Raw genomic sequence first — 12,934 nt, forward strand, 5'->3', positions numbered from 1 at the left:
AGCACTGTACCTGGTTAGCCGAGGCCCAGTAACTGAAGATCAGCAGCAGCTGAGCTAGAGCCAAAGCAACTATTAGATTCTTATGCACCGTGGTGCGGTCTGACTTTGGGACACTAGAGGGAGACAGAGAGCAGAAAATAAAGGAATTGGTCTGCGCTGCTGGGCTGTAATGCATTAAGTGTGGATTAGGATTCTGCTTAACAGCCTCACTGTTCAAGTTTCATAATTTACCCATCATTTACTCATCTATTCACATATCAGGTGATGATCAAATAAGTCGATGTAAGACAAGATTTGAGGTGCTGTGGTAGAGGGATGCACATGCTGTGAGGTGAATGTACAAAGTTGTACAGGTTATATGTATGTACAGTCGTATGCAAAAGTTTAGACACCCCTGGTAAAATGGTGTATAAAGTGAAAATAACTACAGTAGACACACTTATGCAAATGTTAATGTAGAACTACTGAATTTTCATATAAATATATATATATATATATATATATATATATATATATATATATATAAATATGTTGGGGTGAAAAATTAAACACAGTTTGTGGCCTGTGCAGATGTTATGGCACATTTTGTTTATTTTCTTTCTATTTTTTCAATTTTCCTTCTAGAATTTGCCAAAAATGACATATTTAGCCACCCTGTAGAGGATGCATACAGCTGTACATACACAGTAACTGCTCACATATACAGTATTTTATTGTTTTTACCTATATCCGAAGGAAAATGCCTTCCTTCAAGTGGATCTAAAGCCGAATGTAATCATACTCAGTACCTACCCAACGGCGATGAAGAGGATGAAGGTAAAGATCAGTCCACAGAGAGACACTCCACAGCCGATGAAACTAAGAATCTGCAGGCCTTTCTCGTTCTCCTGGCTCCACTGCCAAACATACACAACTGCTTTGGCACCCAGGTTTTATCAAAATGCAAATATCAACTGAGGGGAATGAAAAAATGATCTTATCCATCAAGATAATCTCTCTATGATATTACATTCATCACTACTGGGGCAACAGAACAAAAGACTTAGTGTGGGGGCGCAGTGGTGGCTAAATGGATAAAATCTCTGGGCGATTGATTATCTAAGTAAAAATAGGATAACACATCCTATACAGGGAACAAACTTAAAAACAACATTTTTCTGCATATCATGTGCCACAGCTTCTACCTAGGACACATTTTATTTTGATTCCAATTCCAAATGTAATATAAACAGGATATAAACAGTAATCATGCATTAAAATGAGCACAAATGGGTTCTCTGTGGAGGATGTGTTAACTTATCTTCACTAAGAAAATCAGAAAACATTGCTTTATAAGAAGCTCGGTTCTGTAGCTTTGTGCACACCAAAACTGAATTTACAGTATATAATAACTTAACACCCTTCAAATATTTAATAAAGCATCTAAAATACATTGGTGTCCAGTTTTTAATCTTTAGATCTACATTGTATCTACACTGTAATATCACTGCATATAATATAACACTAATTTTAACAAGCGATACTAAACTCAATGTTAGGGGAGTGAACATCTATCCCTTATTTAAATATATATCTTTAGATTTTGTGTAGCATCTTCCAAAGCCAATCAATCTAATACCTCAGACTGTCTGCGGGGCTAAGATTGCAAGATCTGTGTTGCTTTTTGTCTGATAATGAGACGAGGCCTACCTGAACATCATATATCTGTAAGAGCAGGGCAAAGTTGGTGGTGTGGTTACAGTAACAGGATGTAGAGTCTTGTTGCAAGGAAATGACCTCACAGCCCTCAGTGGACCATCCTCCTCCATCCTCTGGCCTGAGGAGCCACAAAACAAGCCAAAGAACTATTAGAATAAATGCAAAATAACCACTGCTGGAGTTTGTTAACTGAGATTGATGACAATAAGAGCACACTCACGTGAGGCTGAAGTCCCAGAAAGCACAGATTGGGTTATAAAACATCCCTGAAGTATTCTAAAGAAGAACAGGGAGAGCTGTACTGAAGTAGGGGAGTCAGCCAAGATTTGTTCAGTGTCTGATATATGATGCTTCTTTGGTTTTGCACTCAAGCCAAGTGGCTAAAGTAGCTACCAAGAGGTTTGTACAGTGATTCTTTGTGTTTAAACTCCCACTACATGTTCGCTACATTAGCATCATAGCTCCAGTGTTAAACTAAGGAAGCAAACATCAGACACCATCCAACCGATGTCTTGGCTGATTGATTACATTTGCAGAAAGGGGTATATTTGCACCACAGCCCTTTTACATCTCTTTAACCCCAGTAAATGTTACCTGAGTGCGGTGTCGAAGTTTAAACTGCACTCCCAGGCTGATGAGCTGTCCGTCCCCCACCACTGCACTGGAGATGACCGACGAGCCCAGGACTGTCCCCATATACCTGACACATTTAAGAGGAAGTTAAAGAAAAAGAGTAGACCAAAGCTACAAACCTCAGTTCCAAAAAAATTGGGACAGTATGTGAAACGCTAATAAAAACAGAAAGTGAATTCTGTTTGACCCGTGTTGTACAGAAACAGTACAAAAACACAATATTACACTTTTAACCTTTTTAAAAACTTTTTTTTTCAATTTTTTAAAAAAGGTTTTTAAACTTTTTTAAATTTAACATGATAGTTTTTTTTTAAATATACCTTCATTCCAAATTTGATGTTCAAAAAAGTTGGGACAGTAGCATGTTTTCCACTGTGTTACATCATAATTACTTAATAAAGTACTGGGGACAGAAGACACACATTGATCCAGTTTTGAAAGGGTTTTTTTTTGCTATTCTTCTGTTAAGTGTTCACCATATTTTCACAACCGTGAGGTGTCTAGGAACCAATCACACACCAATTGAAAGAGGGGGTCACAGAGTTCGTGACTGTCACTGGAAGATGGCTCCCTTCAGTCTGCGAGGAGACGGAGACCCCTGAGCAGAAAGCGTTTTGCGTTCTCCACTTCAATAAGAATGAATCCGTCATAGCAGTGCAACGTGATTTTCATGGGCAGTGAACCTCCAGCAGCTCAGAGCGTTCGTTGTTGGTTCTACAACACTGGATGATCTCCGAAATCACACTGAAAGAGCCGTGAGTACAGAGACACCCAACATGCTCAATCGAGTGTGGGATGAATTTGACTATGGCGTTGATGTTGTCTGTACAGCTGGAGGAGGTTCATATTGAGCACTTGTAAAATTACATATTAAACGTTATGCTCATTTAAACCATTTACAATTTACTGCATTGTTCTGTAATGATTTAAAATGTGAAATAAATCATTTTGAAATCAGATGAATCTTTTTGAATCACCCTGTATAATGTGTTTTCAATGGGAGGCAGGAAGGCCAGTGTAGCACCTGCACTCTTATATATTGTGTAGCTCATGCAGAATGTAGCTTGCCCTTGTCTTGCTGAAATAAGCATGGACATCCTTGAAAAAGACAGCGGCATATTGCTGCTGTCCAAAGAAAAACGCATCCCCAAAGTAGCAACTTTAGAGGAGAAGGCAAACATTTTCTGATATAAGTTAATGTAAAGAAGTTTTATTCCAAGTTATTGTGGGGCTTTCCTATTGGTCCATTTGTCATAAAATTTCCACACAATGTAAAGGACAGCCACCATGCTTGAATAATGTTGAAAAATAAAAATGGACAAAAATGGAGATTTGCGGCGGTATGTTGCTCCAAAATGTGTAGTTACTCATGTTATGGGCACTAATAGACCCCTATACCATGATGGATACTGGCTTGTGAACTTTACGCCGGTAACAATCTGGATGTTTTTAGCTTCTTTGGTCCAGAGAACATAATGTCCATTATTTTTATAAATACAATGTTTCCACTCTGCATCTGTCCATTTCAGATGAGCTCCAATCCAGAGACATTATTGATGATATTCTGCACTGTAGAGGGTGAAATAACTAATATCCATGTAGTCACTTGTTGAGGAACACTGAACTTAAACTGATGGATTAGCTGCTGATATATTTTTGGCAAAGTGGTGAGCCTGGACCCATCATTGCTGTTAAAGGGCTTGAACTTTCCATGCTCCTTTTATTCCCAAGCATGACTGCATCATGATTTAAGATGTTTTTTTAACATTTCGCAATGTTCCTAGTCTTAATCTAACTCTGTCCCAAGTTTTTTGGAATGTGCTGCAGACAACAGTTTCAGAATGAGTGATTAATTCCAAAAAAAAAATAATAAGTTGGTAAAATCTTAGATATCTTGTTGCGATTGTGTTCAAAATGATGTCTTAACTGTTGTTTACTATTGTAAACTGTTATCTGTCAACAGGAGCTTTTCCAAATGCTTTAAAACTGCCCTGGTGAAGCCTCTGCTGAAACAGATACATGGGTCCTTTTGTATTAAAAACTTTTAGACCAATTTCTAATCTTCTTTTTTTAGGTAAAGTCTTAGAAAAAGGTACCTTAAAACATTTAAATGTGTATCTAATATCAAACAAGTTATATAAGAAGTTTCAAACAGATTTTCATTCTAACCACAGTACTGAGACAGCACTGGCTCAGCGCTGATGCAAAAAATCTTTCAAATTTGGTCTTATTGGATCTTTCGATACTGTTGATTACAAGATTCTAATACACTGACTTGAACACTACGTAGGCCCCTCAGGTACAGTTTTAGAACAGTTTAAGTCATATTTAATGCATAGACAATTCTTGGTTTTACTGGAAAATTATTATTGCATTTTTTTTTTGTGGAGTGCCACAGGGTTCAGTTTTAAGGCCCTTCTGATTGTACGTGTTACCTCTAGGTGATGTTATTATGAAACATTATTATGAAACATTATAAAATTTTCACTGCTATGCTGATGACACGCAATTACACATTTCAATTCCTTCTGATGATCGAGACTCTGTAGACAGGCTTACCAGCTGTGTGTCAGATATTTGTCAGTGGACATCACAAAATTTCTTACAACTTAATAGCAAAAAAACTTAAATACTGATACTTGGTACTAAAACTCAAAGAAAAATGCTTTATAAGAAGCTCAGTTCTTTAGATCCAAAACTGATGTACAAAACCTGAGTGTAATCTTAGATTCTGAGCTCTGTTTTAACCGCAGTCACTAAAGTAGCTTTTTATCATTTGAGAAATATTGCTAAAGTTTAGCCTTTTCTATTGGTGAGCAACGCAGAGAAGCTTGTTCATGCATTTGTTACAAGCAGAATTGACTACTGTAATGCTCTTTTTACAATGCTCCCTCAGAATGCAATCCGTCCTTTACAACTCATATGCACCAACACAGATTCTAACAAAAACAAAAAAGAGAGCTCATACATCCCCATTTTGAAAGCACTGCACTGGATGCCCTTATCTTTCAGGATAGATTTTAAAGTTCTGCTACTAGTTTTTAAGACTCTAAATGACCTTAAAGCACCTGCATACCTCACATAATATCTGTCTGTTTGTGTTCCAGCAAACGATCTCAGATCTGCAGATACTGACCTTGTGCAAACACCTTTTTAAAATACATAAAATGTGGAGAGACTCTTTCAGTTATTATGCTTCTAAACTGTGGAACTCAATTCACCTTTTATTAGACAGCCAAGAACAGTGCATACTTTTAAGAAACATTTGAAAACGTATCTCTTTAACTTGGCTTTCAGTTGAAATTTTATGTGTCTTTGGTATTTCTTCTTAACTTCATCTGTCACTGTCTTGTCTATTATTGTAAAACATTATCACCTGTCTGTAAAGCACTTTGGGCTGTCACTGATATGAAAAGTGCTCTATAAATAAAAATGATCATTATTATTATGTTATTATACTGTTATTATTATTGTCTGTGTCCCATTTACATACAAGTCAAAGAGTATTTACAAATCACTGCTTTCTGTTTTTATTTACATTTCACATAATGTCCCAACTTTTTTTGGAATTTTGAGGTTTCAAGTGCTGTAATTTGCTTTGCTTATTTGCTCTAGTGCTTTCAGAGCCAAGGCTTACTTCAAAGAGCCGTCAGTGATGGTGGGGACGACTGTGATGTTCTTCTCTTTGTTCATCAGGGGTTTTAAAGAGCTGTACCACGTACTCAACACGGTCACTTTCCCGAAGCCTAAACACAGACAAACATATAGAGTGGAACACTGTGAACACAGTGCAGCACGACGTGACACTGTTTTCTCCAGCAGAGGCTTTGCTTCTAAAGCAGCATCTAGCCAATCCAGAGAGAAAGAGAAACAAACCTTTCACATACCATTGTTATGGAGCTCCTGCATGCTTTTAGGTGGGACAGAAATGCAGTCCAGGTCAGTGTTATTGGTCCAATCTGAACTGCAAAATTCAGAGCCTCCAGTACTCTCTGACACTGTCTTCTGCTGGACCTGCAATCCTGAATTTGACAGTATTTAAAGCTTTATACAGAATTCAGCCTCATAAACTGACAGCCACAATAAATGCAAACTAAATCCCTCTAAAAAAATAACATAGAGTCGTTGCTTTCAGGCCAGCCACCCATTACATTGTATGAACATCTCATATTTCAGCAGAAATTTTGAAAAGCAAACTTTAGCATTTTAGATTGTTAACGTATTTGAACATAGTTAAAGTTTCTGTTTCTTACATTATGCTGAGCGAGACTCACTGATATTGTTGAAGTGTATCTGCACACTGTCCGTGTCCCCCAGGAGCAGGGGGCTGAGGTTCGTCACCATGCGGTCAATAGTCTGCACCACAGCCATTGGTCCACTCACAACCTGGAACACAGCACAACAAAAACATAATTCTATGTATATATTCAGGGATCACAAACTTACACTGATAGAAGGATTCACCTGCTGTTAACTACTGACTCAAATACTCTTTACACATGAAACATTTACAGAATGTTAAGGGTCGGAAAACTTGCCCAGAGTAAAAATTACTTACTGTTGTGTTTACCTGTACACAGGTAATATGTCATACTTAAATAAAGTAAATAAACTCTATATCTCCAATAAATACGGATCCCCGAGGGGACGGAGGTAAAAATAAAAATTAATTAGAGTGAACGTTTTGCAGTTTTTCGCACATTTTCTTCTATTCGTGATCATGATTAACAATTCATTCACTCGTTTCTGTTTAATCATGCTCATGTTTTCTTTTTGATTGGACGCACGTTGTTTGTCTTTTTTATCCATCGCAAATAAAATAAATGTAGTAGATTCAGGCTGTTTTATTTGTCCTGTGCAGAAGTAACTCACAGCTCCCTGACACTGTCTGACAGGTTTTTATGTGCTAGATTGATGAGATAATGCACAGAGATGCTCATCAGGTCTGATTGTGATTTGGGGACATTATGAGGTCACTGTAGCTCCTCTTCATGATCACGATTACAAGAGCACGAGAGAATTAATTAAGAAATCATGATCACAAATAGAAAACCATATCTATGAAGTAAAAAAAGATGTGCGCGTGATAAAAAAAATAAGAGAGAAAGCATTGTTAATCGTGGGAGCAGATTAAGAACTCGTGACCATGAATAAAAGAAAACGTGTGTACGAACTGCAAAACGTTCACTCAGATTAATTTTTATTTTGACCTCCTTCCCCTCCGGGGCTCTGTACATTAAGTTACGCATTGCAATGCCTCTTCTTACATTTTGTTTCTCACCTGAAGCTCAAAACAAGTGGAGAAATAATGTGGAATGAATTAATTGGAGATATTTTATTATGATTTAAATTTGCTGCAAAGTTATTGTTGTGTTTACAGTCTTATGTTGCAGAAAAAAAAAACATTTTTGTCAATGAATGTAAATGTAATTTACTGCATAACTAACTAGGTAAATAATGGTGCTAATATGTAATAATATGTAAATAACTAACTAATGTAAATAAGAAGTGTAGCAAAATGAGAAAAGACAATAATAACTCTTATGCTAAAGATAACAATAAACTCTTGTTCTAACAGAAAGCAAGTGTTCAAATGTAGCACCGTAAAGCCTTTAGGTTAAATATCAGGTATGCGTGTCAAGTCAAAACATAAACAAAAAAAAAAGAAAAAACCCACAAAATGGGAATCTTCAATGTAAACGCATGTAGACGTGTATAGCAGATAAGATTATATGTATTAAATGGTCATTTGATTAACCAACTGACCTTAACGGCCTAACATTAATGACATGGCCAAATAGTGTAGCTAACAATATTCCTGTTATATATAATGTAATACCATATTTTTTATTATTAAATTTAGAAGAAAGGACATACAGCGTCCTTCAATTCCCCAACTCATGGATTTCTTTTCATCAACTTTTGTTGAATTGGAACATCAGCCTGACAAAAAGCTTCGCACTGTGTTGTATAGGCACTGTGGTGATTATACTGGGAGCGTTCTAGTTTTGTTGTTGTCACTGTGTTTGCTGTTTAGATGCACAGGTGTTTAATCTGCGGATGTCTCTGCACCTCTCTGATGGCCTGCCATTTATCTGCGTTCTCCCGGCTGATGAGTGAGTCTGCAAGGCTGATGAAGCTGTGGCTGAGCTTGTGTGCGGTGGTGAGGCTCTGGTTCCCTGTGGTGGGCAGCTCAGCAGCTCGAGAGAGCATCTGCACCAGAGAGGGAAAATCTCTGCTCTCCAGCTGCTCCCTGGGACCCCCGTAGATACTGCTCAGAGATGTTTAGCAAATGAGTGACAGATGTCCCAGCTTTCATCTGCATCAGGCCTGCCTAGGACATCACCAGTGTTCTGTAATAAGAGAAAGATAGCAGCTTCACTACTGCTGTACTGAATGTTATCAATACAATGAAGAAAGACAGCAACAGTTGGTTATAGAAACAGACAAAGCTACGCAGCCAGTCGCTCATTATAATACCCTTGTAATGCCTTAACCAGCCAGAAGTTGATAGTTAACTGACTAGTGGATGGTTATTACAACATTATTGAACTGTAACTAAGGTTAATTTTGCATTTTCCAGGGCAACATTTTAGGTGTACATCATTATGTCATTATGCCATAGCTGGTCACTTATCAAGCGAATAACTGCTAATTAACTGACTGCTGCATTATTAAGGGGTGAAAAGGGTGACAAAGAATTAATAAAGATTTGAAATGTGTTTGTAGTTTGGTTAATATGCATTATACATGATAAATATCATAAGAATAAATGGTAACACTTTATAATAACAGGACCTAATAAACAGCCAATTAAAAATTATGTAATACTTTATTAATGCGTATTATTAATTACACTATATTTACCTATGAATTAATAAATTGTATCATTTGAATTATTAACCATGTACTTAGTGAAATGTAAACAATTCAATATTATTGTGAGATTGTGAGCCTAATTACATGTTTTAGACAAGCATTAATAATGATTTTGCTAATTTATAGTCATAACTAATAAATCATATAACTTGAAATATTAAGTCTTTACTAAGATGCATAAAATCAGGCCAGAATAAATGTCACTGAATTGTCTAGATCCTGTTTTAAATGATGAAGTAGTTATTGACAGTCTTACTACTGCAATGCATAATTTCCTGGATCATCCTGTGGGTTTCATGGGCACAAACAATTATGCCAAATTTCAACAGCTGTTTTGACTTGCAGTGGGGAATTTACTAGCAGAACAGCTTAATTAACTAATTAATTAACTCATTTCAACCTGATCATAATGTTTCTGCTCTCAACATCATTCCTACATGTCCACTTTGTTTTGTCCTCCAATCACTGATTCGTAACCGTTCCACTATCCGCCATTACCTCAGTCAAGCTTTGCTTTTTTTTTCTTTGATGTGCCCAACATAGTTAGTTTACTGCCATCATGGTGCCATTTGTGCCCAGGGGCCTGTACCTTGATGATCTGGGTCTATGCATAAAAATCCTTTCCTTAATGCTTAGTCAATCAGTGTATTTAAACATTAATATTCATAAGTTAATTATATTTAATATAATTATTATAAAGTTACCACTCGTATGTAGACATTTATAATGCACTGTGTTACTTGTTACACTCAATATGACACATTCATAAAATGTTTTTACAGTGCTTCAATCATTTTTGCTTCACTAAGTAAATGATTTGTAACTTATATGGCAGCATTTATTAATGCAACTATATAATTAATAATTATTATTAACAAACTATTAGATGATGAATAAGTTGCTATATATAGGGGCCTGTTATTATACCTAGTACCTAATCAATTCATAAATAATGTTAGCCTATCAATCAGTTCTGATGGTTAATTACCAACTACTGGCTTGGTAAGGCTCAATAACAGCATTAGAAGTGCTGGAAGATGCGTAATGTGTCCTAGTTACTGCTTAATAATGTAGTAATAAGCAGCCAGTTAATGAGCTACAACTGGTTTGTTCAGGTTTAATAAGTGCACTTTAAAGGCATTATAATGTGCCCTTATTTTGAAATGTTGCCATTCCTTTCACCTTGTGTAATTAATCCTTCCAGAGCAAATGTAATACAGTGAAGCCTATAAAGCTACATGTGTAGAGAAGATCTAGCTGCTTGTGAACTGTGTGTAAGAGAGAATATGTGGTGTGAATACCACTCCATGCTTCATGAGGTGCTGCAGGAAGGGGCTCGGGTGGGCGCTCTGAGATTCCTCCAGCTCCTTCTGCTTCACATAGCGCTCTGCAGTACAAACAGCACTGTTAGTCTTTCTCACATCACACAGACAACTCACTCGCAACACAAATGTACGCAGCCACTCATACACACACCTTTGCTGGTTTTGCAGATGAAGGGGAGGGTGTGTGAGCACGGGGCAGTGCTATACTGCGCTACAGCTCGAGTCCAGCCGTCCAGAACTCTACAGTCCTCTTGTTCTCTCTGCTTCTGCTTCAGCAGCCCTGCCAAAACATACAGCACCATCACTGCCCAGGACACCATAAGGAGATAAAGTGGATAAAAAAGCCCATCTCAATACAAAAGCTATAACAAAAGCTTTACGGCAGCCTTGGGCCGGTCAGTGATATTATCGAATATCAAGATTATATATACCAATATTATGTACATTTCACTGTCACATGATTTGTTTTATCGCCTTGCCTTTACTTAACCATTCCCATTTATACAATTTATTCTAGTCAGTGGTGTGGTCAGGCATATATGCTCGTACACGGTAAGGATGCACCGATTCCATCTTTCCCATCTGACAGATACTAAAAACAAATATAATTAGTAATAAGAATCATATTGAACAACTGAAGTACATGTTAAACATTTTTATTATGCAAAATAGCTAAAAACAGAACTGAATGATATAAAAATAAATCTGTGGTCTGTACATGTAAACACGCAGCAGCTTCTCTGGCTCGGCAGAAAGGTGCTGAATGTTGTTGTTTCACATCCGAATTTCTGTCTGAAAGTCATTTGCCTCATACATGCGTCCAGTTCACTCGCACTACATCTCTTCAGCGTGATGCGAGTCAGTGCAGGCGCCTGTTAGCTGACATAACAAAACTAAATATTACAATCAAGGGGCTTCCGAGTGGTGGAGATCATGAGTTTGATCCCTGGTGATGATACAGCCACCCGTGGCCGAGAGTCCAAGAGAGCACAATTGGCCTCGCTCTCTGGGTCGGTAGGATGGTCCCCCCACTTCTCCCTCCATCACTCAGCGTGGTGCTAGTCAGCGCAGGCGTCTGTTAGCTGACATAACATTACTGGCCGCTTTTCGTCTCAGCGTGTTCAGCTGTCCAATGACGTTGCGTTAGTGGCAGTTTGAAAAGCGGTGGTGCTTCACAGGTCCCTGTGCTAGCTTTTGCCCTCCTAGCGCTGGTGGTATTGTGTAAGCCGAGCTGTACTCGAGCCCTTCGAGCTTCGAGTACAGCTCGGCTTGATCCGCCATCCTTCAAGGCGTGTGGAAGGCAAGCATCTAGACTGTTCTCTGTGCTGGCACCCAGGTGATGGAACGAACTCCCACTGGCTGTCCGTACAGCAGAGTCTCTCGCTGTCTTCAAACGCAGACTGAAGACACACCTGTTTATTCAGCACTTAAATGAGCACTAAATTAAGTATTGATTGTAATGTATTGTACAGCACTTATGTATTGTATTGCACTGTTCTGTGTTTAACTCTGTCCCTTTTTCACTAGGTGTCTATGACCTTCTGATTCTAGCAGTATCTGAGCTTAAGACTGGCTTTCTCTCTAACCTATTGGTAGCTAGCGAAGATTCTTTCTCTGGATAGACAAAGCACTTTTTGTAAGTCGCTCTGGATAAGAGCGTCTGCTAAATGATGTAAATGTAAATGTAATTCGGGGGAGTCTTAGCTGGTGGGTGGAATTGGATATTGTAAACTGTAAAAAATTACAATTATTCACACTGTCATTAGTAGCAGTTGAGCTGCAGATTTCTCACTTTGGTTGAAACAAAAGGCCGTGAGACCTGCTGTTCCATGACGCAACTGACTGACGGAGGCACCGCAGGCAGGGCTAGTGGACACACCCGCCTGGCTAAACCAGGGCTAAAGGCTGTCATTACCCTAAAAGACTGGTGTTTCTTTTACATGTCTCTCTAACATTCACTCTCTCACAACAACCTGGACTAACATTAACACACACTGTAACTGACTACAGAGTGAGAAAGAAGTGATTACTGAAAGAAGCTGCTCGGCTCCTGTTAGTGTGTTTTATGTTGTTTGTATGAAGCATTATGTGGTGTGACATACTGGTGAAACTAAAAGCTTAGGAAGAACTCCAACTGGTATAAACACCTGTCTACAAATACTGCAATTACAAATTCTGCCATGAGCTTTTTAAACCACTGCTTGTTAACCCACATGCCCACATATCGACATGCGTAAGAAATTGTTTTGTGGTCTCGGTCATAGTTATTGGTATCCCTATCGCCAATACCGATGCTGTGTTTGAGTGCCAAGGCTGGTATAGTAAGACAATTTAGATTGGTTCGTTTTTGTCTGTTTCTACAGATCCCACCATGGGAGATGTTCAAGCCTACTGCAGTC

The 12,934-nt window shown here is 38.1% G+C and overlaps 1 protein-coding gene across 1 annotated transcript in view; it reads right to left on the reverse strand.

Annotated features, from left to right (window-relative positions):
* The window catches only part of adgrd2 (adhesion G protein-coupled receptor D2), a 55,327-nt gene that overhangs the window by 15,844 nt on the left and 26,549 nt on the right, over positions 1-12,934 (reverse strand). Inside the window, 13 exon segments of the mRNA XM_036579700.1 lie at positions 11-113; positions 793-896; positions 1,690-1,816; positions 1,919-1,974; positions 2,293-2,398; positions 5,969-6,077; positions 6,219-6,353; positions 6,606-6,717; positions 8,404-8,586; positions 8,588-8,638; positions 8,640-8,684; positions 10,512-10,597; positions 10,687-10,815. Of these exon segments, the coding sequence (XP_036435593.1) occupies positions 11-113; positions 793-896; positions 1,690-1,816; positions 1,919-1,974; positions 2,293-2,398; positions 5,969-6,077; positions 6,219-6,353; positions 6,606-6,717; positions 8,404-8,586; positions 8,588-8,638; positions 8,640-8,684; positions 10,512-10,597; positions 10,687-10,815 (1,346 nt within the window).

The sequence above is a fragment of the Colossoma macropomum genome, unplaced genomic scaffold (assembly GCF_904425465.1).
Source record: "Colossoma macropomum unplaced genomic scaffold, Colossoma_macropomum, whole genome shotgun sequence".
NCBI classification, from domain to species: Eukaryota; Metazoa; Chordata; class Actinopteri; order Characiformes; family Serrasalmidae; genus Colossoma; species Colossoma macropomum.